Raw genomic sequence first — 26985 nt, 5'->3', positions numbered from 1 at the left:
CAGAATTCTACTTTTCTAACACTATCCTACTTTGTTTCATGTTCCCCCCCATTCTCTTATTCACAAATAGCCCTTCAGCTAGATATGATAGTGTAGTGGTTATGTTACTGGATAATCATAGAATGAGAATTCGGATCTTACCATGTCATTTTGACCAACTGGTTCACTAAAGTCCTTTAAGGAAGCGTCCCACCTTAACCAGCCTGACCTATATGTGACTCCAGTCCCACATTAACATGGTTGACTTAATTACCCTCTGAAGTAGCAAACCATTCATTTCGATCAAACCACTGCTTGTGGTTCAAGAAGGCATTCCATCACCATCTTCCCTGGGCAAACAGAGTCTAGCAATAAATGCTGGCTTTTGCCAGTGATGCCTACATCCAGGAATGAATTTTCTAAAAAGCCATTTCAGCCCAACTCCTTGAAACAATGTTCCTACCTTGTCATCTTCCTTTCTGCAGCAGCTTCTACTGTATTTCCACCCCCTCTTAATCACAAATTTCCCATTCTCTTTCCTGCTTACTGTCCATCTTGTAAAGTGTCTTGAGATGTTTCACTATGCATGATAATGCTATAAAAATGGTAGTTTTTATTGTAATTTTGAAGAACATGTTGTAGCATCATTGTAAGTTAAACGTAATAAGCTTACCCTGACATTTTTCTTCTTGCAGCAATTCGCCTATTCCAGTTTCGTCAAGGGTATGTTACATTAAATATCACGATCCTGTGAGTGTTGGTGTGGCCCAGCATCTAACAAACGTGGTTTTTATAGACAGAGGCCTGATAGTTGTACCCTTCAGTGAAGGTAGGTATTTAAGGCTTTGTTGCAAATTTATCAGCTCTCTGACTATTATTTTAATGTACATCCACTTTTTAGCTGAGGGAAATAGTTTCTCAGGATTCTTGACGGTGGACAGTGGCCTTTATCTAACACCGGTTATTCCACTGTCTGGAATGTGTATTACTGTGTTAAGCAGTGGGCTTGTTTTGTGGAATTCTGAATATTGCATTAAAAGCACAGCTCAAAAATTCATGATGGGCAAAATTGTTCTTTGATGTTGAGCAATGGAATCGCAATCAAATATAAAAGAAGGCTTGGGTTAGAAATTGTACTATGCAGTATTAGTAATTAATATGCTCCATTACTTTAACAAGGATCTTAATCTAATCATTTTAAATGGACTAACAGATAAGAAGAGCAGGCAGATGAATTTCATCCGCACGTATAAATGCATTAATTACTAATCTTGCATTGTGGTACGCCAATCATTTGTGTGTATTAGTTAACTATGGTTTTTATTTTGTCCTTTGAAATCTAACTAGCCTACCTATTTTAGTCTTGCCTAAGCATTTTGCAATAGGGAGTGCCTCGCCTATTGGGCTGTGTGGAAAAACACAGTTTATGAAATGTAGCACAAGATTTGTTGGCAGGTCTGTCTGCAACCGATCATATTGCGATCAGAAGCTAGATGACTAAAGTAAAGCAGTTGATGTGAGGCGTAACTACATATATATTGTATATATATTTCCTTTTTTTTTCAGAAAAGCTTTGATGCAATTTTTTGAGTTAATAAAATTATGCAGGCCACTTAATACTGAAGCATTATTAATTTTTAAAAAGCATTAATTAAATTGTGGATATCCTGTACTTTCACAGATATTACTAATACCAATTTTTATTAATTGGAATATGCCCAGTTTTGCTTGAATTCTTTTTATTAAGCAGGAAATTAATATTGCAAGATTTCATAAATACAGTATGAAGTATGCAGAAATCATTGTCCTGGATTTTACAGAACATGCTGCAAGGATAGTGCTTGCTGTTGACCTGAGTATTTATTTATTTAGCGTGTGCATAGTCACAGAGCCAGGGGACAGCCTTGTCAGTGGCTAGATGAAGTTCATTAAACCCGTCTTCAACTTTAGTCAACAAATTGAGTCATTGATTTGACTGCACCTCAGTTGCAGCCTGGATAGTCTTGGCAAAGCCACTGTGGTTGGGTGACTGCACAGTGGTCTTGGCCAGTCTGGAAATGGTTTAAAAGGGCCCATTGTCGTTGTGGGAGATCAAAGTCGGGTGGATGAGCAGTGAGGTCTGCTATAAGATGGTGCTTTCTCCTGGCAATCCTCCTCAAATAAAAGCTGCCCACAAAGATTTAGTGGGCTCCATTCAATGTGACTTTTAACCAGGCATAATCTTTAGGAGATTTTTGACACCCAGCAACAGTGAAATCATCCAAGCAATTTGATCAGCCTGTCAGATTGAAAAATTCTGATAGCAAACCAAGTAAAGAGCATGAATTATAGTTCATTTTTAATCATTTTACAGAAAGTGAAATAAATATTGTGATATAACCATGAAATTAGGGTAGAAAATGAAATATTATAAACAAACTTTGTAAAAACTCAGTTATATCTCATTCAGCAAGGCGTAACATTTCCAGTGTTTATTACAGTGAGAATAATGCGCAAAAAGTTGAGGTTGATGTCAAATTACTGATGTTGTGAGGAGGAGCAGAGTATTCTTGACAGCAATCATCAGATTTAACTACGCGTCTACATGCACCAGATGTCAGTTTTACACAGCAAAGATGGCATTGCTGACAGTTATAGTATTGTTATAACTGCATATTCTGGACCAGGATCTTAATTTTGTCCTAGCAAACCAGAAGATGGCTTTGGAACAAATCTTCTGATTTTTAAAAAAAATTGATTTATTCGAAATAAATATTTTTTATGCTAGTTAGTTGTCATCATGCTGCTGAAATTACTATGGAGCTGATACTTTGCTCCCTGCTGGCAGGGAAAAGGTCCACACTCCATTGTAGCCCTGATTTCTGACATATGGGACTACAGATCAAGAGCACACACGTTTAGGTATCCATATTAAAGAAAAATATCCATGGAAAAAGACCATCAAGATATTATAAACATATAGATTATATTTTATCTCTGAGTAACACTATTAAAAATATTTCCATACTGGCACTTTAAATTATAAACAATAATAATAGGCTTTGCCAACTGTCTGTAGAAGATATGTTAGCTAGTGTAGACAAGATTTAAGGTTACTGTAGGAATTTTTACTGAAATTCAATAACTCGTTTCAACTGCTTTGTTCTGTACTGATTTCATCCTGTAAAACCTAAATGTAATTGGGCCCATTGCAAAACTTTCCAGTGGAAAGCCCACACCAAAATATAATATTTGACATTGATCTCGCATCTTTTGTTTTAAGTTGAGATTCACAGGTATGATAAACATTTTTAAGGTGTGGTTTGGAAAATGTATTCTATGGAGCTACTTTATAATACACATAATTATGTTAGATAGCTAATAATGCGGTGTTCTATTTATGCTATTGTGTGAACTGAGAAAGATGTCATGGCAGATAAAGGTTCACTTTCAAATGCATATTTAGAACTTAAATTAAACATAACTTGTTAAAGTCTGATTCTTGCTTTATAAAACTTAAAGGTGTGGTTTTCACTATATCTCTTATTTGAAATCTGTGTTTTGGTCTTTACAAATTAAAATTCATACTCTGTGACTTTATGTGCCATTTCAATAGTGATAATGGAATTTACAATCTTGTAGGAACAAACAAGTTTTTACTCAATGGACAGACGTTAAAAAAAACTTGAATCTGTGCAGTATTAAGTCATCTGAGCCATTTTTTAATTCCTTTAATTTATGTTGGCAACTGTTACATTCCAATTCTAAAAGCTGGTTTAGTACTAAATGGATTGTTAAGTACAAGTTGCTGCATTATCTCATATATAAGCCAAAACAGTGGCTGGTTCTTTTCCTGCAGGTATATCATGTTTTCAAGTAATTTGAAATATGTCCTAATTAATTTAAGATTTTTCTTTATTAACCATATTTAATGGTCGATGGATTCCCAGTACCAATATTAATTTGGTTTTGTATGTTTTCTCTGTGATGTGTGTGCATTAGTAGATGACTAGACTGGCGAAGGCAGACCTGTGCACTTGCCTACTGTAGGCATTGTTTGCCATGCCACTAATGCTGACACCAAGCAAAACCTTCACGGGGGGAATAATGGCTGGAGACTGCCCGTCGACATCTTCCAAGATGGATACCCTGTCTTTATTTTTTTATTTGTCCCTTGTATACATCTTCTCTTTAAACATTTTAACCTTTCTGTTTTTGTACTGTGTTGTTTATAAATGTGTTCTAACTAAAATACTGTTTAATAAATCAGTTCCTGATGTGCGTGTCTGTATGTATGTGTGTGTGTATGTATTGGGAAGTGGAGTTCTTTTTAGATATAGTAGCTTATAATTAAATCATTTTGTTTTAAAATGCCAAGATAAATTTATGCCATTGTTACTTAAGATTTTGCATTATACCATAATATCATGTTTAAAACCATAAGAGCTTGTTTTCAACAATTGTTTGAGAGCTTTCTGTATGGCATTGAAATTTCAATTGATATATGATGCAATTCTCTTCTTATTGGTTCCATCACATTTTCTGTGATTGTTGCAGTGAAATCTATTTTTCTGTTTTAGTAAATGATAGCTATATGTTTGTACGTATTCCTTATGTTAATGAGAAACGTTTTTGGAAACAATGTAATTACATTGTATAGATAATGAATAGTGGCTACAGCAAAAATAATTCTGTTTTATACCACACATCACTTTCCAGTCTGGCCTTGTACATTTTTATTCTATGATTGAAAAACAGTGGTGCTTTAATATGTAGTCTTTTAACTAAATTGTGTACAGTAATTAATATAATGCAAAGCTGATCTTTCATCTGTATTCTATGTAGTAACAGCACACTGGCTATATCCTCTGTGCAGTTAAAAGTTTCAAAGCATTTTTCTCCTGCTATTATTAAAATAAGGTCATTGTGTGGTATAAAACAGAGCATGTACTTGGTAGCAGTAAAGTGCAGTGCACTGCATGATCTTCACCATTTCCACCAAAAAATTTGTAAGTTGTTCACTAGTGGTTTCAGGCACTAATTGAATGTTAAAGCACGTAGACATTTTTGCGTGTAAAAGCTAGTGGTAGGTGATAATATCCCTTCATAAAGTAATAATTGATATACTTCTCAAATATAGCACAAGTGTTTGGAAACATTTGTTCTGTTTGTCTGAAACTGTACATTTCTATTTTTTAGCCTAAGTTTTGACAAATTTTTTCCAAACCATAGGCAATGATTGTGTTAATGTACAGTTTGCTTGGGTGCCAATAGCTCTTTGGCTCCTTACTCAAAAGCTTATTTTATATATGTGCTCTGACAACAAGTATCACCTGGCTAAAAAAAACAAATTATTAGAAATATTTAGCAGGAGAGGCAGCATCTTTTAAGAGAGAAACAATTAACGTTTCAGGTTGATAACCTTTCATCAGCATTGTCTGTTGAGCTATGAGAGAATAACACAGCAGGATTGAATTTTATCCTCATCCAATATCCACATTTACGGTTTCAAGCACAGACCACAGTGATCATCAGTGTGAACCCTACCTAATTTTCTTCTCCACTATTTAAAGGGTATGGTGGCAAGTATTAGCGCCATTGCCTTATTCTGGCCTATCTGTGGTCAGCTCAAACCAGAAATTAAACCTGAGACCTTCGAAGTCTGCAATGACTACCAAATCAAATGATGCATTTTTCCACAAAGCTATCTTTTTTACTGATTGCTTTTAGGAAGTAGTTGAGTTAGGTTGAACTAATGTTAAAAACATTTTTTTTTTGTTTTAAAATTCTGAGCTAATTTTAATTTCAGTAATAACCACAGGGTACATTTTGGGAGATAATCCTTTATAACAATAGCTGGAGGCTGATCGTTTGTATGTTTTGTAGTTAATTTCTGGCTTGTTCACCATGTTGTTGCTGCTCACAAGTCCAGTAAGCTAAAGGTGGCAGTAATAATTTGTTTTTGTTTACGTAAGAACATATGGCAAAGACCAGCTGGTCCTATCCACTTTGATGCATCCAGACATGGTACAGCCTTCATGTACCATCCACTCAGCTACACCCATCAGTCAAACAATCCTGTGGGAAAGACAAAATAAACTTGGGCAAATTTATGGGAAATTCTTCCCAGAACCCCAAAGACGCAAGAGTTGTTATAGGTGACTAGTACCTGAGTAAAGTGAAATCTTAAACATATTCTGAAGATTTTACTATCATTACTGTCAAGTAACACTAAATGTAAAAAGTCATAACTCTGTCATGGCAAACTTGCTGTCAAGTTTGATATTCAGGACTGGGGAGCAAAAATATCACTGTTGTGTTGTGAGCAACAAAATCACAGGCCTTGATATTAAACCCTTCTGTTATAAGCTGGAGAAGGTTGGGCAGGAGATTAAACCGGCAAGTGCACAAAACATGACCTAACCCTCTGAGCATGTGCCCACTGTATTTTTAAGGTGGTGGGTTCCTTGACATCAGAATGTCTTGCTGTGATGACATGGAACACTTCATTAACATATTTAAATTGGACTCCCATAGTGCAAATGGGAGCCCAATGTTAAATTGACTATTGCTGTGTGGGTTTCCCTGGGGTCAAGAACCATGGCCATAAAAGGGTGAAAGGCAATTGCCTTTCTAGCACTTTTGCAGGCCAGGGAGCAGAAGTGCTTCCTTCGGCCTCCTCTCTTCAATTACAGCCTCTGCTGACTGCCAACTGACCTTCTTCGCCACTGATTGCTGTGGACTGTTCCCAGTAATATCTGACTGTGACCACCTGCAGATGGCTTTTCCTCCTGGCCACTGACTAGCTGTTGGATAGGAAACTGATGCAAAATCTATAATGAGACCCTGCAATGAAGTTCAACAGTACATGCATGTTTCTGGCCTTGCCAGGTTCTTTGGCCTCTCCTGCACTCTCTGTAAATATTGCGGCCACCGTATTAGCATTTTGAAAAGCCAGTCTGGGCTTATTGGGTTCAATGATGCATCAGAATGATTTATAGCAGGGAGACCAATGTAGCTAAACAAACATCAAAATTATTCTATACTAACAATGGATACTCAAGTTTAATTTAAAAAAAAACTAATTACCTCTCTGATATTCTCATTATAACTACAAGTTCTCTATGCAAGAAGCTTAGACCATAAAGCAGCAGACATAGAAAAGTCATGAACCAGTTTATTAAAAACATATTTACCGTTTAGCTGCACATACTGACACACCAAATATTATTGCAGTATGACTTGGCACACGTCTAACTATTTAATTGAAATCTGCATTGTCTTCTCAAACTCTCTGTTCATTGAATCCCATTTTTCTTCTCCCCTTTTCTATTTTTGCTCATTGCCCTTTGCTTTCCAACAATTATCCATCCTGTCATTTTGTTTCTGCCTGCTTGCAGTTTTCTCTCATTTGCTCACTCATTCATCAGTCTCTTGCATTCACTCCCGCTCCGTCTTTCTCATTTTATTATTTTTGCTTTACTTATTACTTAATAACCTGAGCAGCACATAGTTGAATAGGGAGCAGATCTGGCTTCTTCTCTGCTGCAGAGACTTGTAAAACTAAAAGAATGTGCTTGTGGCAGTAGCACCAGTGTCACAAACCATCACCCACCCCCTTCCCCCTGCCACCACCCTCGCTTTCCTCCCTTTTGGAGTGTGCTGGACCATTTGATTGCTCAAAAGCTTTGTTTGTTGCAGCACCTCTGCTGGGTAAAATTAAGTAGTGTATTTTATCAAAGGGTTGTAAAACCCTTTAGTTCTTTCCGTCACACCTCAAAATTGTTAAAAAGATTAAGACAAAGCCAGTTATTTTCCAGATAATCTTTCTGACATTGATAAACTGGCTTCTAACGACAGGCAGGAATTGAAAAATTAGAGTCACTGATCTACATAAGTTTAATTTCGTATTTTCCTAGTTTATACCACTTTTCTCCACAGAGAATAATTTAGCAGTAATCTTAAAAGGAGCATAGTTCTATCTTGGCAACTAAACATGGAAACTACACTATAAAATCGATGCTGTAGGAGATCAGCTAATTCCAATTATATAGGTTACCTGGATTAAGGAAGAGGAAGGACAGTTAAGTAACTCATCAAAGAAGCTACACTTCAGCCACAAAAGGGCTGCATGCGAATTGAGCTGGCAGCTTTCCCACCCACCTCCCCAACCTCCACCCAAGCCTAAAAGCACAGTAACTGGTGATCAGTTGACTGTAAAATCATTTGTGCTGGTGCACATAGAAATTACTGTTACACAGGCAAGGTAAACAGATGTGAAATTTTAGAGCTGTAATTTATGGTATTCAGGACAAATTGAATTACATGAACCATTATAATCTCATAAGTAAACAATTATGGTGTCTTGCTGCGACTGTTTAACTGGTTTTTAATTTTTTTTAAAAAATCAGTTCTTCGATTTTGGCTATGTCATTTTATTGGGGACTAAAAAAAAAGAATTTTAAAAAATGTTCTTCTTTTCTGTATCTGATGTTCTGTGTGCTAGTAGTGATGCAGCCAACATGAACGGTTGTCGTGTGTAACACAACTTTCGAACACTGAGAGTGATCGCCTGGGGAAAGCGTCCATGCTTGATATCGTATGGTACATGACCAATAAGTTTCAAGTACAGGTGACCATAGCTCAAAGTGTTAAATTATTGTCTACATTTTTAATTATTAAAACAACTTTTCCTGTAATATATGGTTGCTTACAGTTTTGACAGTTTTGCATTTTATTTTAATTTTATTACAGAGTAGGTTAAAAAGACATCTTTGTTTGTATGTTTTTGGAAGGATCTAGAAGTGAGCTCTCAGATTAGTCAATCTGTGCTTTTGAGATGGGAAAAGAAACTCTTTTTTTAAACTTGATTCCATTATCCTAAGTAATTGTTTTGTTTCTTTCACAGGTAAAATTCCAGATGAAGCCAAAGCCTTGTCCCTTTTGGCTCCTTCTACAGGATTGATGCCTGGTGCAGGGTTGCTCCCAGCCCCAACATCAACCCCCCTTGTTTCCGTATGTGATGTTTTGAATTATAAAGTGCCTGTAAAGCACTGTTTAATATTTATATTACAGCTTAGTCGAAGCCTAAATATAAGTATAGCAAATGAAATGGAATAGAAGTTGGATGGCCAGGTAGTTTTCTTCCTAAAATTTGGTGTTAAACTTGTTAAAGGGGTAAGGGCAGATTGTGAGCATTGGAAGCTATTGGCTGAGTTGGAGCAGAAAAATGCAAATTAGTGAAATGAAAGGTGTATTTTGTGCTGAACAAATGAGATTTTGGATTGAGGGACATGGATGCAGAACTGTTTCACCCCATCATTGGCCCATGCTCCAGAATTTCCTGCCTAAACCCCTCGTCCTCTTCCACCCCCCCCCCCCCAACAACCACCATTTAAGGCCTTCATTCAATCCACATCTTGGAGCAAGCTTATGGTCACCCCTCCTGATAATCTTGTTCAGCCCAGTATTCATTTTCACTTGTAAATTCACTTGTACATTCAGAATGTTAGGTGGGTGTAGCACATTTTGAAAGGAAATTGTTGTTTAAAAGAAATTGTACGGTTCAGTGAAAAAGATTTTTGCTAACTAATTCCCAAACTACTTTATTTTTGACAGATTACTACAGTTGACGCAGTTGCGAGTACAATGGGAGCTGTGGTTGGTTCTGTCCCTTTTACTACACTGGGAGCACTACAAGCTGGACTTGATCCCACTCTTACAGCTTTAGGAATAAACTCTCAACCTCCAACAATGGGAAATGTGGACCCTTCCAAGATTGAAGAAATCAGAAGAACAATTTATGTTGGAAACTTGAACTCACAGGTAAATTGTTTAATTAATTTATGTTGATAAAACTGTCAAGCTTTTAAATTCTTCTCTCTCTTAAATGTTCTGCTACTGAAAAGTTAAACTGGTACAGTTGTTTCAATATCTATATTGAAATCATGTACACCAAAGCTTGATTTTACATTGGCCTAAAACTCCAGTGAAACTGACAGCAACTTCAGGAGTTTGCACATGTGCAAAGTAATATGGAAGTCCAGAATTTGCTGTCTGTGTTCCTATGCTTTTCCAGAGGTCACGTTGTTGAGGTCTCCCCAGACTGCAATCTATGGCAAATTGTTGAGCTGACAAGAACTTCAGTTCTGTAGTTATTCTCACTGTAAAAACCATTGAACAAATTACACCTTGTTGAATGAAGTTTAACTGGACTTCTAACAATGTACTGACTTCGTAATTATTGCTAAACACCCTCGCTAGCGCTTAAAAGCAAATTTTTTGTTTGTGGAATGTCAAATTTCTTCATTATGACAATAAAAAATCCACAAGTTGAAATAAAAGTTTTGTTCCTTTATTTTAGCTTCAATATTAATCCCAATCATGAATAATTTATTTTGCTATTTGAAACTTTAAAATAAAAGTAAAAGGATTCACTCCTTTTAACTTTCAGCTTTGCTGTTTGTAAGAATACTTTAATATGATTGCTTGCTTACTCTACTCGCTGACATCACTGCTGCTACATGCCACAGAGATCGCTAGATCTTAATTGGTGGCTTTGTTAGAGATCAGCAGCATATGCCTTTACTTCACCAATGACCACAAAATCCAGGCCATTATCCCGATAAGCTGTGTGAATTGAGGATACTTAATCAGGATTTGGAGGTGGCAGTCTAAAGGCATAGTTACAGAGAAATCTTTGGAACTTTGAAGATGGGAAGACAGGTAACAAAATAGTTCCATTGCACAAAAGCATGAAAGATTGACCTCTGAGTGATAAGCAGTATAAGCAGTGAGCAGGAGTCGGAGGAACAGTGCATTTGGGCTGAAGGCATGGTTGCAGGAAAGTACCTAAATAGGCTGAGGCATGATAGACTTTAAACAATATTCACTTTGGCAAGGGAACCGGTAAACTTGGATGATGGTGGGAGCAATAGGTATGTGGGAGATGCCGCATGCCATTGTGTTCTGGGATAACGGCAGCCTGTGAAGGGTGGAAGTAGAAAATATGGCAGAAGAGTCATACAGGCTCGAAATGTTAACTCTGCCTTTCTCTCCGCAGATGCTGTCAGACCTGAGTTTTTCCAGCGATTTTTGTTTTTGTTGTAGAAAATATGGCTATTTAGAAAGTTAATCCTTTAAATTTTGAAGGCATGGATTAGAATTTCAGGAGCAAATGAAATAAATTAGGAACAGTAATGAGCAACAGTGTTCTTTCTAGGCCACACAGCAACCCAAAAGTTTCCAGAAAGGCCATGCAGAAGTTAGTCACTTCAATTTACTGCTCTTGCTGAGCATGCAAAAGGGCCCACGCATTTAATAGGCTGTGTACTACAAAAAAATAAAGTGCATCTTGTCGGGTATTGTCTTGAAGCTGGAGAAAGGCAATCCTGTGAGTTTTTCATATATGGGGTAGGAAGTTTTTTTTAATTCGTTCATGGGATGTGGGTGTTACTGGCTAGGCCAGCATTTAATGCCCTTGGGACGGTGGTGGTGAACCTCTTGAACCATTGCAGTTCATGTGGTGTAGGTACACCCACAGTGCTGTTAGGTAGGGAATTCCAGTAAAGGGACAGCGATATATTTCCAACTCAGGATTGTGAGTCGCTTGGAGGGGGCCTTCCAGGTGGTTGTGTTCCCATGTGTCTGCTGCTCTTGTGCTTCCAGTGGTTGCGGGTTTGGAGGCTTGGTGAGTTCTTGCAATGCATCTTGTCAATGGCATGCACTGCTGCCACTGTGCATCAGTGGTGGAGGTAGCGCATGTTTGTGGATAGGGTGCCAATAAAGCAAGCTGCTTTGCCCTGGAACCCGATATATTGATAGGTACAGCACTTGAGGCATGTAGGCGCTTACTCAAGCTGAACAGGATTAATTAAGTTCTACTAACATTGAGTTAGTTGCAAAACGTAACAACTCACCTGAGGACTTGATGCTACAAAAGTAATCACATAATACAGCAACAACCTTGAGTAAATGGAGACATGGGGCAGAATTTTGCCATTGGCGAGCAGGGGGTTGGACCTGCTCGCCGACATGTAAAATGACGCGGAATGATGTCGGGCGGAACGCCCGACATCATCCCGCCCCATTTAAATTTTCAGGAAAGCGGGGGCACAGCAAAATCAGCTGCAGGCCCGCCGACCTGTCAATGGCCAATTAAGTTCCACTTCATCGCCCTTTCCTCACAGCCCTGTAAATATTTTCTTCAGGCACTGATTTCCCCAGTTTCTCCAAACTATCTGCTTTGTGCAGAAGGGTACCGGCAGACTTGATAAGCCAAATGGTTGTTTCTGTGCTGGAACTTTGCATGATTCGGTGGGCTGTAATACTCTTCTGCAAACCTTTCAGCATTAGTGATGATACTCCATGCATTTTAAACCCTTCCCATGCACACTTTTGTGTGTATTGAATTTTAAGAAACAAATTTTTAAAAACTAATGTAGTCCCAACATTCTAGACACATTACACACAAGGATGTCCAGCACATGGTTAATACTAGATTCAGAAGATAAAATAAGTACCAGGATTCGAAAGAGACTCGAAATGACTTCTGTCAAACTAACTAAGCAGAATTCTACTGATGTATTAATAAGCACTTACCCCAAACACATTCATAGGATGTAAGCATCTCTGGTAAGGCGAGCATTTCCTGCCTATCCTGAATGCCCTTGAGATGGTGAAGTTTCCAGTTATTAATGCAGTGATACCTTTGTGGAATATCTGAGAAATTGGTTATATGTGGGGTGAATGGGTGTTTAAATCCTTTCATGGCCTTGTGCCTACTTATTACATAGTATTTACAGCACAAAAATGGACCCCTCAGCCGAAAATGTTCATGTCAGTGTTTATGTTTCATATAAGCATCCTCTCATCCTCATTCATCTAAACCCATCAACCTAACTTTCTGTTCCTTCCTCTGATGTGTGTTTGTTTAGCTTCCCCTTAAATGTATCTAGGCTAGTTGCCTCAACCGCTACTTGTGGTAGCGACATACACATTCTCGCTAGACTTGGATAAAGAAATTTCTCTGGAATTTCCTGTTGGCTTTAGTAACTATCTTACATTTATGGTCCCTAGTTCTGGTCTCCCCCTCAAGTGGAAACATTTTCTCTAAGCCTACCCTGTCAAACCTTTCATAATAAAGTCATCTATCAGATTATCCCCTCAACCCTACCTTTTCTGGAGAAAAAAACCTCAGCCTATTCATTGTTTCCTGATGTGATAACCTCTCAGTTCTGGTATGATTCTTTTTTAGCCATACAAGCATGCGAAAGTATGAATTAGGAGCAGGAGTAGACCATTCGGCCTCTCAAGCCTACTCTGCCATTTGATAAGACCATGGCTGATAGGCTTGGGGCCTCAACTCGACTTTCCAGCCTACCTCTTGACCCCCTTGTCAAAAAGAATCTTTGGTATATTTGTACTCCCGATCCCCCCTGCTCCATTTAGATACTTATTTTCCAAGGAGTATATTCTTACACAAAATGGTACTACATCATATTTATCTATATTGATGTTTATTTGCCAATTATGCAACCATACTGCAGTTTATTAATGTCCTCGTATATTTTGTCGCGATCCTCCACTGTATTAACTATATACGCCTCCTTCCCGCCCCCAAACCAGGCCAAAAGCTTTGGTGTTGACTGCACATTTTGAAATTGTTGTTTGATTCCTGAGTCCAGGTTGTTTCTGTAAATTATGAACCCACTGGTCTCAGCACTAAGCCTTGAGTTACCTCCTTCAGCCCTACAAAATACTCTGATTATTCAATTCTATCTGACAGTCTACAGCATTTTTGTGTCAATCCTCTGAAACATAGAACAGCTGAGAAATGCTCCATATCCTGTACTGGGATTACAGGATAATTGCTAAATGAACCCTTATCTGTACAACATTATGAATAATGACGGGTGCATTGTTCTCTAACAGCCACAATAATTATGTTACTTTCATTTTTCTTTAAAGACCACAACAGCAGATCAGCTACTAGAATTTTTCAGCCAGGTGGGTGAGGTGAAGTTTGTACGTATGGCAGGAGATGAGACGCAGCCAACCCGATTTGCCTTTGTTGAATTTGCTGAGCAGTCTTCTGTACTACGAGCCTTGGCCTTCAATGGAGCCATGTTTGGGGACAGGCCTTTAAAGTAGGTTTTTAGTTGTTTGGATTATTGATTTAAAATAAGAACCAGTTGTTTACCTTAAGTGTGTATTATAAATCCAGAAGTAGAGCATCAAACGCTCTTAATGGCTGTCTGTGAACTTGCCACTTGGTATTTTTTACAAATGCTCCTCCTCCCTCATATATCATTTTCATCCTTTGTGTTATAGGATATTAGACTTCAAATAAGATAGCTAACAGAAAGTCAGATCAGTAGAACTGCAAATGGAAAATGCAAAGTGAAAAGATTGTTACATCTGACAAACACAAAATAAAATTATCAATAGTTCATTCCATTATAAAGTTCAAAATTGAAGATGGCCCTATCCTCCCCAATGATTACAATAGTAATCCAACACAAAGCCTAGAAGGCTGACTTTTTCAGTGGCACACTGTGCTTTTGCAGGTAACTCTGCTATGGCATAGGTTTATTTACTGTTGCTAAGTAATATTTCATAAAGTTTCTATTATAGAATTATGTATTTTTTTGTTTGTTACCATGGGCACTTTGTGTGAGATAGAACTGGTCTGAGATGTCTTACAATTTGTGAAAGCTAAACAGGATTCATGACAAATAAAGTTAAAACTAAGGACCATTCCATCAACTAACTGTTATTGAATGGAAGCTGCCACAATTCTGCAGTAGTAAAATTCAACTTCAGCGAGGATATAAAATGGGTGATTTGACTTCAATGGAGAGGAAATCTGGGCAGGGATATAATGGACAGCAAATCCACTGCCATATGTTCTGTGCCTTCGCTGAAGTGGAATTTTACCACCATCATGTCTGGGAAAGCATTTATGAACATTTTGGCTGACTTACGAGCCCTCATGCTATCCGATGCCCTTAGCAAAAATAAGGGAAACTTTACAGATCTTGGTGTGAGTTTGTGCATCTTTCCTTTAAGTTGGTTTTTAATTTGCTTTTTATATACGCTTTTAACTTATAAAAATATCTGAAGGTACAGTGAATTACTTTGAATCATAGTGATGGTTATTACAGTAGTAAATGTGTCCACCATCTTGTGGACAGTACGATCCCACAGGCCACAATGAGATAAACAATCAATTAACCTGCTTTGGGTGATGTTGATTGACGGATCAAAGTTAGCCAGGACACCAGGGAGAAAACACTTTTTTTTTAATATACACCTTTATGATTTAAGTTTCACCTGAACAGATAGACTGTTGATTTAACATCGCAACTGAAAGAGATCATTTCCAACAATGCAGCCCAACTTGCTGCTGCATTGGAATGTCTTCATGTCATTGGACTTGAACCCACAACCTCAAATGCAAGAGTGCTTAGCTGATACTGCAGGGAAAAATTTTGTGCTCCCACTAGCAGTCTTGCTGAGGTTGGTCTGGATATGTCGCATGAATTCTTTCAATTGTGTGCCTGTTGAGCAAGGGTTCCCGCTGAACTAGTGAAGTTATCCTCTGTCCCTGACGTAACTTGGTTAGCACTATTGTTCATGTTGTTCACTCTTAGCCATCTAGTTCTACATCGCTCTATCCTCAAAAATTTCAAAAACTTAGTACAGAATACCCTGGAAGCAAATGGACTCTGAAATTTAATTCACCCCCCCCCCCCCACCCCCTTCCTATTGCCATGTGCTGGATGGGTTCATCATATCGAAAGTAATTATACCTGTATTTTTGATGGGTCATACTAGTTGAACCACCTGGTTGTCTTGAGCCCAGGAATGCAATTATAATTGCACACCTAACTAACGACTGGTCTTGGAGCATTTGGCTGTTTTTGAAACGTAATTTTGGGGTCTTCACTTTGGGCAAAGCCGTGTGCCACTGGCAAAATTCCACAACCTTTCAAAAATGCCCGCTAATTGCCTCCATAATTACGTTAATTGGCTTCCCATCGTCAATAGGTAAGTTGCCATTATTGCTGTAAAGCTGTTTTCAACAAAAGTACAAGGAGGCCTGAACATGCCGGGGAGACATTTTCCTGGTGGCTCAAAGGAGAGCTGGAAAAATTCACTCCTATGAGTTCATAGGAAGATTCCAGAAAAGGATAAACATTGGGTTGTGCTCCAGATGCATTTTCAGTTTGTTCATATAAATTACTTTGTTGTACATTATCAAAGAATCCAGTTACGCAAGGGAAGATTTAACACATGTTCTGTGTTAAATCAACAGATCTGCAAAATTTATAAATGTTCTCCACTCTGAAGTGGCAGCGTGACTTTTAGGCCAGCAATTTCCAAGTATGCCTTTCTAGGAATGACTTTGAATCTCTGCATATGTTTGAAAGGATTCTTTTTTTTGTATTTTTGATATCCAGGATCAATCATTCTAATAATGCGATTGTGAAGCCTCCTGAGATGACACCACAGGCTGCTGCCAAAGAGCTTGAAGAAGTGATGAAGAGAGTGAGAGAAGCCCAGTCCTTTATATCAGCAGTTATTGAACCAGGTATAGAAAATGAGAGTTGTAAAGAAGTAAATCTTGGATTTTCATGATAGATATTTGACATTAAACATTTTATCCTTTGTAACTATTTAACTAAATATTTACTTAACTACCTATCATTGGCTGTTCAGTATTTCGGTTCGTGCTCCGAACCAAAATTATACTTGGCTGAAGTGCTATATAATTTTAAGTTGATTATTGCACTTACTTTCCTGATTCCCTATCCATTCCTACAAGAAAAAACTATAACCGCTTGAGGCAATTTTTTCACAGTTGCTGGAAGTTAAAATCAGCCCTTAGGGTAAATCTTGTCATTTAAATGCTCCAAAGTGAGGCAATTACAAGAAGTGGCTTGAACAGTTTGGCAATCTGCATGTAGGTATTTTCATTTTAAAGAAAAGCTTTTTACCATAAAAAGCAAGACAAATCATCAGTTTTAGTTACTGAGGAAAATATAAATTAAATCTAATCACAAAAGAACTAGTGGGACATTGGCATTCTGGTTATTGTCTTTACAGTTTGTCGTTAGTTTGCTATCTAAAGAACAATGTAAACAACAAGAAACAATTTTTTTCATTTGTTCTTGAGATGTGAGCATCGCTCGCCCAACCACCATTTATTGACTATCCCCAATTGTCTTTGAGCAGATGGTGGTGAGCCGCTGCCTTGAACTGTTGCAGTCCATATGGTGTAGCTACACTCACAGTGCTGTTAGGGAGGGAGTTCCAGGATTTTGACCCAGCAACGGTAAAGGACAGCAATATAATTCCAAGTCAGGATGGTGTGTGACTTGAAGGGGAACTTGCAGGTAGTTCCTATTCATCTGCTGCCCTTGTTCTTCTAAGTGGCAGCGGTCACAGCTTTGGAAGGTGCAGTCGAATGAGCCTTGGCAAGTTGATCCTGTGTATCTTATACATGGTATGCATTGTTGCCTCAGTGGTGGATGGAGTGAATGTTGAAGGCGGTTATGGGGTGCTAATCAAGTGGGCTGCTTTGACCTGGATGATGTTAAGCTCCTTGAGCGTTGTTGGAGCTGCATTCATCCAGGCAAGAGGAGAGTATGATTTGTAGATATGGTGGACAGGCTTTGGATAGTCAGAGGTAAGTTACTTGCTGCAGAATTCCTAGCCTCTGACCTGTTCCTGTAGCCACAGTATTTATATGGCTGGTCTAGGGAAGTTTCTGGTCAATGTCAAGGGAAATGACTTTTTCGATAATGGTCATTGCTTGGCATCTGTGGCGCTAATGTTACTTGCCACCTATCAGTCCAATCCTGATAGTTGTCCAGATCTTTCTGCATGCAGGCACAGAGTGCTTCAGTATCTGAGGAGTTGCGAATGATATTGAACATTGTGCAATCATCAGTGAACATCCCCATTTATGACCCCGTGTTGGAGGGAAGGTCATTGATGAAATAGCTGAAGGAACCCTTGCAGCAATGTCCTGGGACTGTGATATTTGACCTGCAGCAATCACTACCATCTTCCTTTTGTGTTAGGTATGACTCCAACCAGTGGAGAGATTTCCCCCGTTTCCTATTGACTTCAGTTTTGCTAGAGCTCCTTGAAGCCATACCCGGTCAAATGCTGCCTTGATGTCAAGGCCAGTATTTCTCATCACATTACCATTTTGAAATTAAATAATTACCAGCAGCATGAAGCACAGTACAGTACTGTGACATTTTAGTACAATTCCTGTTCTATACTTTTTTACATATTTAAAGTGGGATTTATATTTATAATTTTCTATCCACATAAAGTGACCTATTTCTGAGCTGTTCATTCTATTTAAATCTATGCAACTTGCTGAGTATTAGTCATTGTATTTTTTTAAATTTACTTACTCAAGTTGGGGAAAAGGAAAGTGATGAGAAAAACAGAAGATCCCGATCCTATTCCCGATCGAGAAAGAAAAGATCTCGTTCCAGTTCAAAACAAAGGTGAGGCATTAAACAAAGTATGTTTACTTCAGATGTGGTTGCTGTAAGGGTTTCATGTTTCGTTGGGTGTTTTATCATCTGATAAATGCAGATGTTTATTAAAAACATAAATCGCCTGTTAAAACTGGTAATTTCAAAATATAATTTACCCTCCGTGAGATCACTTATTGTTAGCTCTTTTTCTTACTATCATGTCTTGCATTGTGTCCAAGTCCACTGCTTTTCAATATATACTTGTGATGCAGTATTGTACTGTGCCATTTTATTGCAATCTCGATCTATGCATTTTTTTTTAACAAAGCAGAATATATATCTTGTGAAAGCTTGATTAAATGAAAATTTAGGCATTATTGCAATTAAAATATTGATTTGAGGCTAGGTAATAGTAAAGCAAATAACGCAGTGACACAGTTCCATAAAAAAATGCAAATGATTTGAAAAGAGAACTTTTGTTGATCAACATGAACAACCATAAGTACTATGCTATAATTTTCTGAGGAGGCGAAGCACAAATGCAAGTGTGAGACTTTGTAAAATAGTAAAGCATAATGGAATTTGTGTTGCGTAAATGTTTGACATGGATATTGACGTTAGTTTCTGGAAGTATCTATAAATATGTAAAGTGGTTTAGCACAAAGATTTATTGGAATTCTATGTGAAGCTTTGTGATCAGTTGATGCACTGTTCAAGTAGTTGAAATTAAGTAGTTGGACACCATTCACTCCATTTGCTTGTTTTAATATTTTGATTCATTCTCAAATAAAGGCATAGAAATAAACATATTACGCATTCTGATGAGTCCGTAATAAGTAACCATTTTATATCAGACATTCAACATATAAAAAACGGTATCTATTATTTTCATAGCGCTTGTTTTATTTTTTTTAGGCTGAATGGTTTACACAGGGAAACACTGGGCCAGGTCTGAAGCAAGTAGAGCGCTGGGCTGGGAAATGGCATACTTGCATCTGACTAGTTTTGGTTACTATGCAGCCATACGTTATCTTATGACTGCCTCCTCTTACAGTAACTCTTTTTAATACTTAAGTCATTGTCCCAATTCATACCTGTAGACTGATCTAATCGAAAAAGATTCCCTTCTGAAAAAGTGATTACTGTAATGAGTTCAAAACTGCATTTTGGTTTTTAGTATCATCTCAGTAGATTTTCTAACATTTATGACATTAAAGAAGTATTCTTTCCTGTTCCCTTTACAAAATTTGAGTATTATGTTTAATGGATACTGCCTAACATTTCTCACTGACCTTTCTGTGATGAGCCCTGAATGAAGATTTGCATTTGTACAAAAATTAAAAAAGTTAAAAATCTGTTTTGTGCAGCATACCTCTAATTGGTAAATAATAAATTAGCCTGCCATTTTGTGGTATTTTCTTTCCCCTAACTGCAGCTGGAAGTAACTTGCTGAAACATGATACTCAGTGAGTACGATGGCGTTATGCAGGCTACCTCCATGAACTCAGAATGGCTGATCTGATGATACATGTGAGAGAAATTTACAGGTTTTTGCTTGTCTTTCTTTTCAAGATCTTGAATTAGCCACAGTAAGAGTGACATAACTGCACTGTTTGAAACTTACTTCCAAATTCCTTTGATAGTAATTTTACTGTATAAGCTTTTAAAGCAAGTTTAAAATAACAAAGAAGTTGGAGAGAAAATGTAGACGAGTCTGATAAAAGCACATAAAATAAATAACTGAAATACATTGGTTAATATTAGTGAATGTTTTAAAGAGGAGTTTCAGTAGCAAGCCATTGATTATGGAATTTGTCCCAGAAAATTATTGCTATTTTTGAATGTTATGGCAATAAGTATGAATGAAGATGATCAGAAACGTGTCATTTAGAGATTGACAGGCTTGTTTTGAAAAGTGGAGGTGAAGGTTTAGATGTAAGTAGTGGTGTTTGCCTTCATGTTTTCCAAGAGCTATGTTTTGGGTGACTGGATGAGTTGGGTGGAGTCCATGGTGAAATGGATTTTGCATTTTTTGTGGAAGGGTTGATGGTGAAGATGGTGTCCCTGTCTGTCTGCCCCTCCCTCTATCTGTCTCTGTGTCTCTCTCTCCCTCTTCACCCCCCCCTCCCCCCACTCCGTCTGTCTCTCTGTCTCCCTGCTTTCTTGTAGTTCCTTAGCAATGAGGACCAAATATCTCTTGTTCTCTTGTGTGGATTGAGTATGTACTGCTAATAACTGGGATAAATTCAATTTTCAGTGACTTACTAATATTTTGTTTATATCACATATGTTATGAGATATGAAATACAAAAATTAATAATTCACTTTATTTTGGTTGATGGTTATTAAATATGTAGATACTGCTTTTGTTTTAATGTGAAACCAATTGCATCTCTAAGATTTGATCTGTTATTATAAATATCCTGTTTGTTAGGTATAGAGATTGTAGTGATATCACAGTGAAGAAAGCCCTGTAATACACTTGATTTCAATCTGGAATAACAACCATTCTGTTTTCCTGTTGTAGCATTTAGATGCTCCTTTAAATTACTCCAGTATCCCACCCTCAACGATCCTCCCTGCTGTTGAGCAACCTCTAAACAAAAATTTCCTGTCTGTGTATTTCCTTCTGTTCTACTGTTCTAAACTTCTCCTTCACAAACATGAATTGATGGTTTCTTGTCCTGGTATTTGTAAAATATTGATTTGGGTTTACTTTTCTCAAACTGTAGGTATTTTCTTCATCATTTTCTCTTCAGATGTGAATGACAATGATGCAGCATTTATTGCCTGTCTCCTAATTGTCCTGAGGGCATTAAGAATAAGCATTATAGTACAGGGCTAAGGTCATTTAGCTGTGTAGAGAAGACAAATTTTAGTCTCTGAAGGACATTAGTGAACAAGTTGAATATTCAATTCAGTTTCACAACTTGGTGGGATTTGAATTCTCAACTGATACATTGCTAAGTTAGTGCCATAACCATAAGTCTACCATACCCATATCAGGTTGATTCTGAAACATCTCTTTGAGCTAAAGATCTCTGGCTTTTCGAAGCATTTGACCAAGATCATCTGCTTACATTGAGATAAGTCCTGTTGCTTTACTTTGCATTGTCCCTGGGGCTTGGATGGTCCCTTAAATCATGGAGACCAAAATGTATTCTGTACTCTTGGCAATGGCCTGGAACATTGAGCATCCTGGTCACCACAATGGCTTTGACTTCTGAGAGGTTTGAGGTTTGATTTAGCAATTGAACCCAACATCACATTTGCTTTTTTCCATCTCGTACTGTTTGGATATGGTGAGCAGTAAGTCCAGTTACACCCCCTCCGATTTGTCAATTCCTGTAGCAAGTTCTATTGTAACATGGAGTGATTAGTAACACCTGTAATACCTCAACTGCATGGGACAATGTTGCTGTTAGTTTGAATTTCAAAGAAGTTATATTATTATAACACTCATATTATAACATTACAACACTGTAAAAAAAAAACTACATTTAGTTATTTTTGTGGGCAGGATTGTTCAGAAAAAGAATCATTGTAACTATAGCAGTAAAGGCTGATTCTGCTATCTGACCATCTCCAAAGGTTAAAATATTTTTGAGTAAAGTATTAGATATCTTGAAAGTTATGTTTTCGCCAGTTAAAATTGAAACATGGCACTCATCCAGGAACACCAACTTTGCAGTTATGACATTAAACAGGACAAACTAACCACTTTACTAGGGGTGGAATCGCCCCAGATTTGCACTAAGTGCGGTAGCTGTCAGGTAAAACAACATTTGCCTGCCGGCCGTGATGGCAGGTTTTCACGCCGTATCGTCCCAAATCTGCCACATTATTTATGCATTCCCAGGAAACCTGCCGTTTCCATGGTAGGTGGGCTCTGATTCGCCTGCCACGCCGTCACCTCGCCATTTCATCATGCCAGGCGCCACATTTAAAGTACAGCTCCGCTCGCTTCCAGCCCAGGATTGCAGCAAAGAAGACATGCCACAAAAGGCCCTCGAGCACCCTTTGGATGCTGTGGAGGCCCACTGTGATGATGTCTACCCCATTCTGGCTGCAGGAGGGGCAGCAACATTACCACTCTAGTTTGGTAGGTGATGGTAGCGGTGGCCAGTGCCAATGTTGCACAGAAGAGGTTGGCCATCCAGTGCAGATAGAGGATGAATGATCTCATCTGTCCAGCCAGGGTATGTCAACCATCTCATCATTCTCAACTCTCACACACAAGCCCATCACACACATTCACTGGTATCTCACTCACTGTCAGCACAAGAGACATCATCACCCATTCTCAAACCCATATCCTCATATATTCATCTGGCCTCATCTCCTCTGGAGGCTGCCTCCTTAGGCATCACCATCTTGAGGCCACTTGCACAGATGAGCATGTGCCCCCACACAACCCTGGGTTACCCTCCTTCCCCAGTACAGCCCTCGTCCTGCAGCCTCTTCCCTTGCCTGAAGCCACTTCTCTCTCTTCGCCAAGCAAGTCCTAGCCCTGCAGCCATTGAAAAGCCACCCACATACAGCTGATCTGGTAGGTAGAGACCTGCTGTGAACCCGCTAAAAGTGATTTGGTGCTGTCTATGAATCCTGGTGCTGATGACTGCGAGTGCTGACTGAAGCAACGTAGACAAACAAACCTTGAAGTCCCGAGCGAAGTACAGCCTGCCAAATGTACGTCGCTTATGTGCTGTTGTGAAACACATCAGTGTGTTTCCCCGCCAGCATGAACAGACAATCCAGCGGGAGGTGGGGGGCAATAAATCCAACGGGCAGGCCTAATAACAATATGCTGATGTATTACAATGAGGTTCCCGACGTCCGATGGCGGGAAATGCAGCCCATCAATGGCAGGCTGAGCAGATGATCGCAAACTGGTTGCAACCATCGTGAAACCCATCGTGCCATATTGTCCACTTGCACCACTGATCATGCCTGATGCTGGCGGGCATGGAAAATCCTGGCCTAGATTTTGATTAATGAGCACATTATATTGAAGATCCTAATGAAAAGATAGGTGTTGGTTTAGCTATCCTGTTTCTCCATAATTCCTGATTTCAACCATACTCCAATATGACCAGGCATTGTATGCTTGTTTTTCCCTCCTCCCCAAGGTTGATAAGAAGGAGGAAAGTTTCTAAGGACTAATGGGGGTTGTGCTGATATGTGACATATTATTGCTGAAATGTTCACAGTGACAGAGACATGGATGGAGTTTAATCATTGAAGGAGCATGACCCAATGATGATAAATTCTACCAACTTAAGTAATTAGAGGACTTCAGTTTTCACCAGAATTGGATCATTCTGAACATGTCCCTTTTCAGAAGGAATTCTCAGAAGGATTTTTTTTAAAAGAAAGGATACTAGAAATTGGCATCGTGTGTCTATTCTGTAATCTTACTTCTGTAAACTTATTACAACAGTGCTGAAAGTTTTCGCTAAATGTAATAATTGGTATTTATTCAATTCTTTGAGCTTTGACCCAATTCTTAGTGAGTGTGAGACTATACCTACATTTGTGTATTAACTTGTGATCTTAGTAAATTAAAGCCCTTTTCAGATTTCAACCAAAGCCATAAATGCATTTCTCCTATGCATTACTGATTCTGCATTTAATTTGGTGAGAACCTACTGCTTGGATGTTAAATCACATATATATTTTGGTAAATTTGCTGCATGCAAAATATACTGAAACGCGCAGCACTAATAAACAAAACCTCTTAGTATTGTGCAAAGTTTGCAGCATGCCCAAAAATATCTGTTTAGCAAAATATGCTCTGAAATTAGCTCGTACACATTAAAATAATTAACTACCAAAAAGTGCAGTTGTAACATTTAAATTCAGATACTTTTGAAAAAGAGGCTAGTTTATCAGTATGTTTTGAACCCAGATTTTGAGATAGTTTATATGATTTTTACACTTGCCAGTTTTTTTTTTAGGATTATTCATATAGCCTTCCTCAGTTGGGGTGCATATTCAACAATCCTTTATCAGGAGGAGAATTGTGAATTGGGAAGGCTGACCTGCATGTCAGATTCTCCAATCGATGCTCCCACTTAGGTGAGGCTCTGCACCAGGAGTGGAATCTTACAAAATTTCCTATCCTTTTTTTTAACCAATGGGCAATAGGTTCCTCTCTTTAAATTTTTGGCAGCGCTCTAGACAACTTTGTTTCTTTGTGACATTTTATCCCTTTTCATGAGTAACCATGACAAGAATGGCATTATCAGGTGTACCTCGCATGTATTGCTGCAACAGTAGATCTCCGTCTCAGCTAATGAAACCCTGCTGTGCCAGTACAGCATGTCTCTTTCTCGCATTGTCTATCTTTCGCACCATCAAACTGCTCCAAATCATGAGTGCTAAGAAAGGTCTCATGCAAGGATATGTTTACAGGCTGGTGACTCTGAGATAGGAAAGATCTTAAATGGGCTTGCATGTACCCTGACAGAATTGACCTCCAGCCCCACCATCAACGAGACCACCTACTTACACCTACATAACACAAGATATAAGAACAGGAGTAGGCTGTTTGCCCCCTTGAGCATGTTTTGCCATTCAATAAGATCATAGCTGATCTGATTGTGATCTTAATTCCACTTTTCTGCCTAACCCCCATAACCATTGATTCCCTTGGAGATCAAAAATCTATTTAACTTAGCCTTGAATATATTCAATGACCCAGCCACCATTGCTCTCTGCAGTAGAGCATTCCAAAGAATTCCTTCTCCCTACTGAAAGAAAAAAAACTCTCTTCATCTCTATCTTAAATAGGAGATCCCTTCGTTTAAAACAGCCCCCAAGTTCTGGATTCCCCCATGAGGGGAGCATCCTCTCAGCAATTATCCTGTCAAGTCCCGTCAGAATCTTGTGTTTCAATGAGATCACTTCTTATTCTCTTACATTCCAATGAGTAAAAGCCCAATCTTTCTTCCTAAGACAACCCCTTAACCCCTTAATCAACCATCTCTGAACTGTCTCAGATGCAATTATATCCCTCCTTAAGTAAGGAGCCCAAAACTATGTAGTGCTCCAGGTACAGTCTCAGTAACGCCCAGTACAGTTGTAGTAAGACTTCCTTATTTTTATACTCCATCCCACTTGCAATAAAGGCTAACATTCCAATTTGCCTTCCTAATTACTTGCTGTGCCTTCATACTAACATTTTGTGATTCATGTACAAGACACCCAGATTCCTCTGTACTGTAAATAATCTGCTTTTCTATTCTCCTCGCCAAAGTAGAGAACCTCTCACTTTCCCACATTCTACTCTCATCTGCCAAATATTTGTCCACACAAACCTATCTGTATCGCTTTGCAGGCTTTTAACTTCATCCGTCTCTTCCTCACCTTAGCTTATCTACTGCTGACACCCTCATCTGTTACCCCTAGACTTGATAGTTTCAAAGTTGGACAGTCCTACAACCCTCCAAGATCTCTGCACTCCTCCATTTCTGGCCTCTTGCACACCCATTTTTATCACTCCAAGATTGCTGGCCAAGCCTTTGGCTATGTTGGCCCCAAGCTCTAGAATACCCTCTGTAAATTTCTCCACCTCTCTACTTGGCTTTCCTCCTTAAAGATGCATGTTAAAGCCTACCTCTTTGACACACACACAACCCCCCCCCCCCCCCCCCCCCCCCCCCCCCCCCCCCCGCCCCAATATCCCCTTATGTGACTTGATGTCAAATCTTGCCTGATAACACACCTGTAAGCACCTTAGGATATTTTACCATGTTAAGGGTGCTATACAAATGCAAGTTGTTACTGTTGAATGCTTACTGGCTTTGCAGTTGCTTCATGTTTTCAGCCCTGACCATTTTTTGCTCATCAGATCAAATTCCTATCATCCATACACTGTTCTCTCCTAAGGTGTATGAAAAGAGAAAAATGTCATCATGCTTATTGAGTAGTTCTTGCAGAGAATCTGCAGTGTAAAGTGGGCCACTCCATTTAATTGGAACTTCACATTCTGAATCAGGCCATGACACTCAGGATATAGTGTTAGACAGTCTTAGATTTTTTTTTCATGAAGATGCTAATTCACATTGGAGTATAAGTAGCCCACTGTAGTGCCTATTCTTCACATGTGAACCTAAGCAATGAGTGTTGGCAACATATTTGACCATACGGTATACATTGCAGCTGATCCCAATCCTATCCTTACCCAATATCCAATTATTCATCTTCCAGCAGGGATTATTACAGAATCATACATTGTTTACAGCACAGAAGGTGGACTATTGACCCATGATGTCTGTGAGGAGGATAGTATAGAACTTCAAAAGGACATAGACAAGTTGGTGGAGTGGATAGATAGGTGGCAGATGAAGTTCAGTGTGGAGAAATGTGAGGTGATGCGTTTTGGTAGGAAGAGCATGGAGAGACAGTATAAAATAAAGGGTACAATTCCAAGGAGGTGCAGGAGCAGAAGGATTTGGGTGTAAAAGTGCACTTTGTTTAGAATTGCCTCTCCATTTTTTCCTATCAGAATGAATCACTTCAC

At 38.6% G+C, this 26985-nt stretch overlaps 1 protein-coding gene across 4 annotated transcripts in view; it reads left to right on the top strand.

Moving 5' to 3' along the window:
* srek1 (splicing regulatory glutamine/lysine-rich protein 1) overlaps positions 1–26985 on the top strand; it is a 68164-nt gene that overhangs the window by 14481 nt on the left and 26698 nt on the right. Inside the window, exons 2-8 of one of the 4 annotated variants that reach the window (XM_041185995.1) lie at positions 675–808; positions 8468–8590; positions 8867–8973; positions 9577–9783; positions 13927–14105; positions 16422–16552; positions 18398–18488. In XM_041185995.1, coding sequence (XP_041041929.1) covers positions 8923–8973; positions 9577–9783; positions 13927–14105; positions 16422–16552; positions 18398–18488 — 659 coding nt within the window. In that variant the 5' untranslated portion in view covers positions 675–808; positions 8468–8590; positions 8867–8922. Of the gene's footprint in view, positions 1–674; positions 809–8464; positions 8591–8866; positions 8974–9576; positions 9784–13926; positions 14106–16421; positions 16553–18397; positions 18489–26985 lie in introns of all 4 variants that reach the window. The other 3 variants (XM_041185997.1, XM_041185996.1, XM_041185994.1) reach the window with 3 other exon arrangements.

The sequence above is a fragment of the Carcharodon carcharias genome, chromosome 4 (assembly GCF_017639515.1).
Source record: "Carcharodon carcharias isolate sCarCar2 chromosome 4, sCarCar2.pri, whole genome shotgun sequence".
Lineage (NCBI taxonomy): Eukaryota > Metazoa > Chordata > Chondrichthyes > Lamniformes > Lamnidae > Carcharodon > Carcharodon carcharias.
This window is presented reverse-complemented; position numbering and strand designations above follow the sequence as displayed.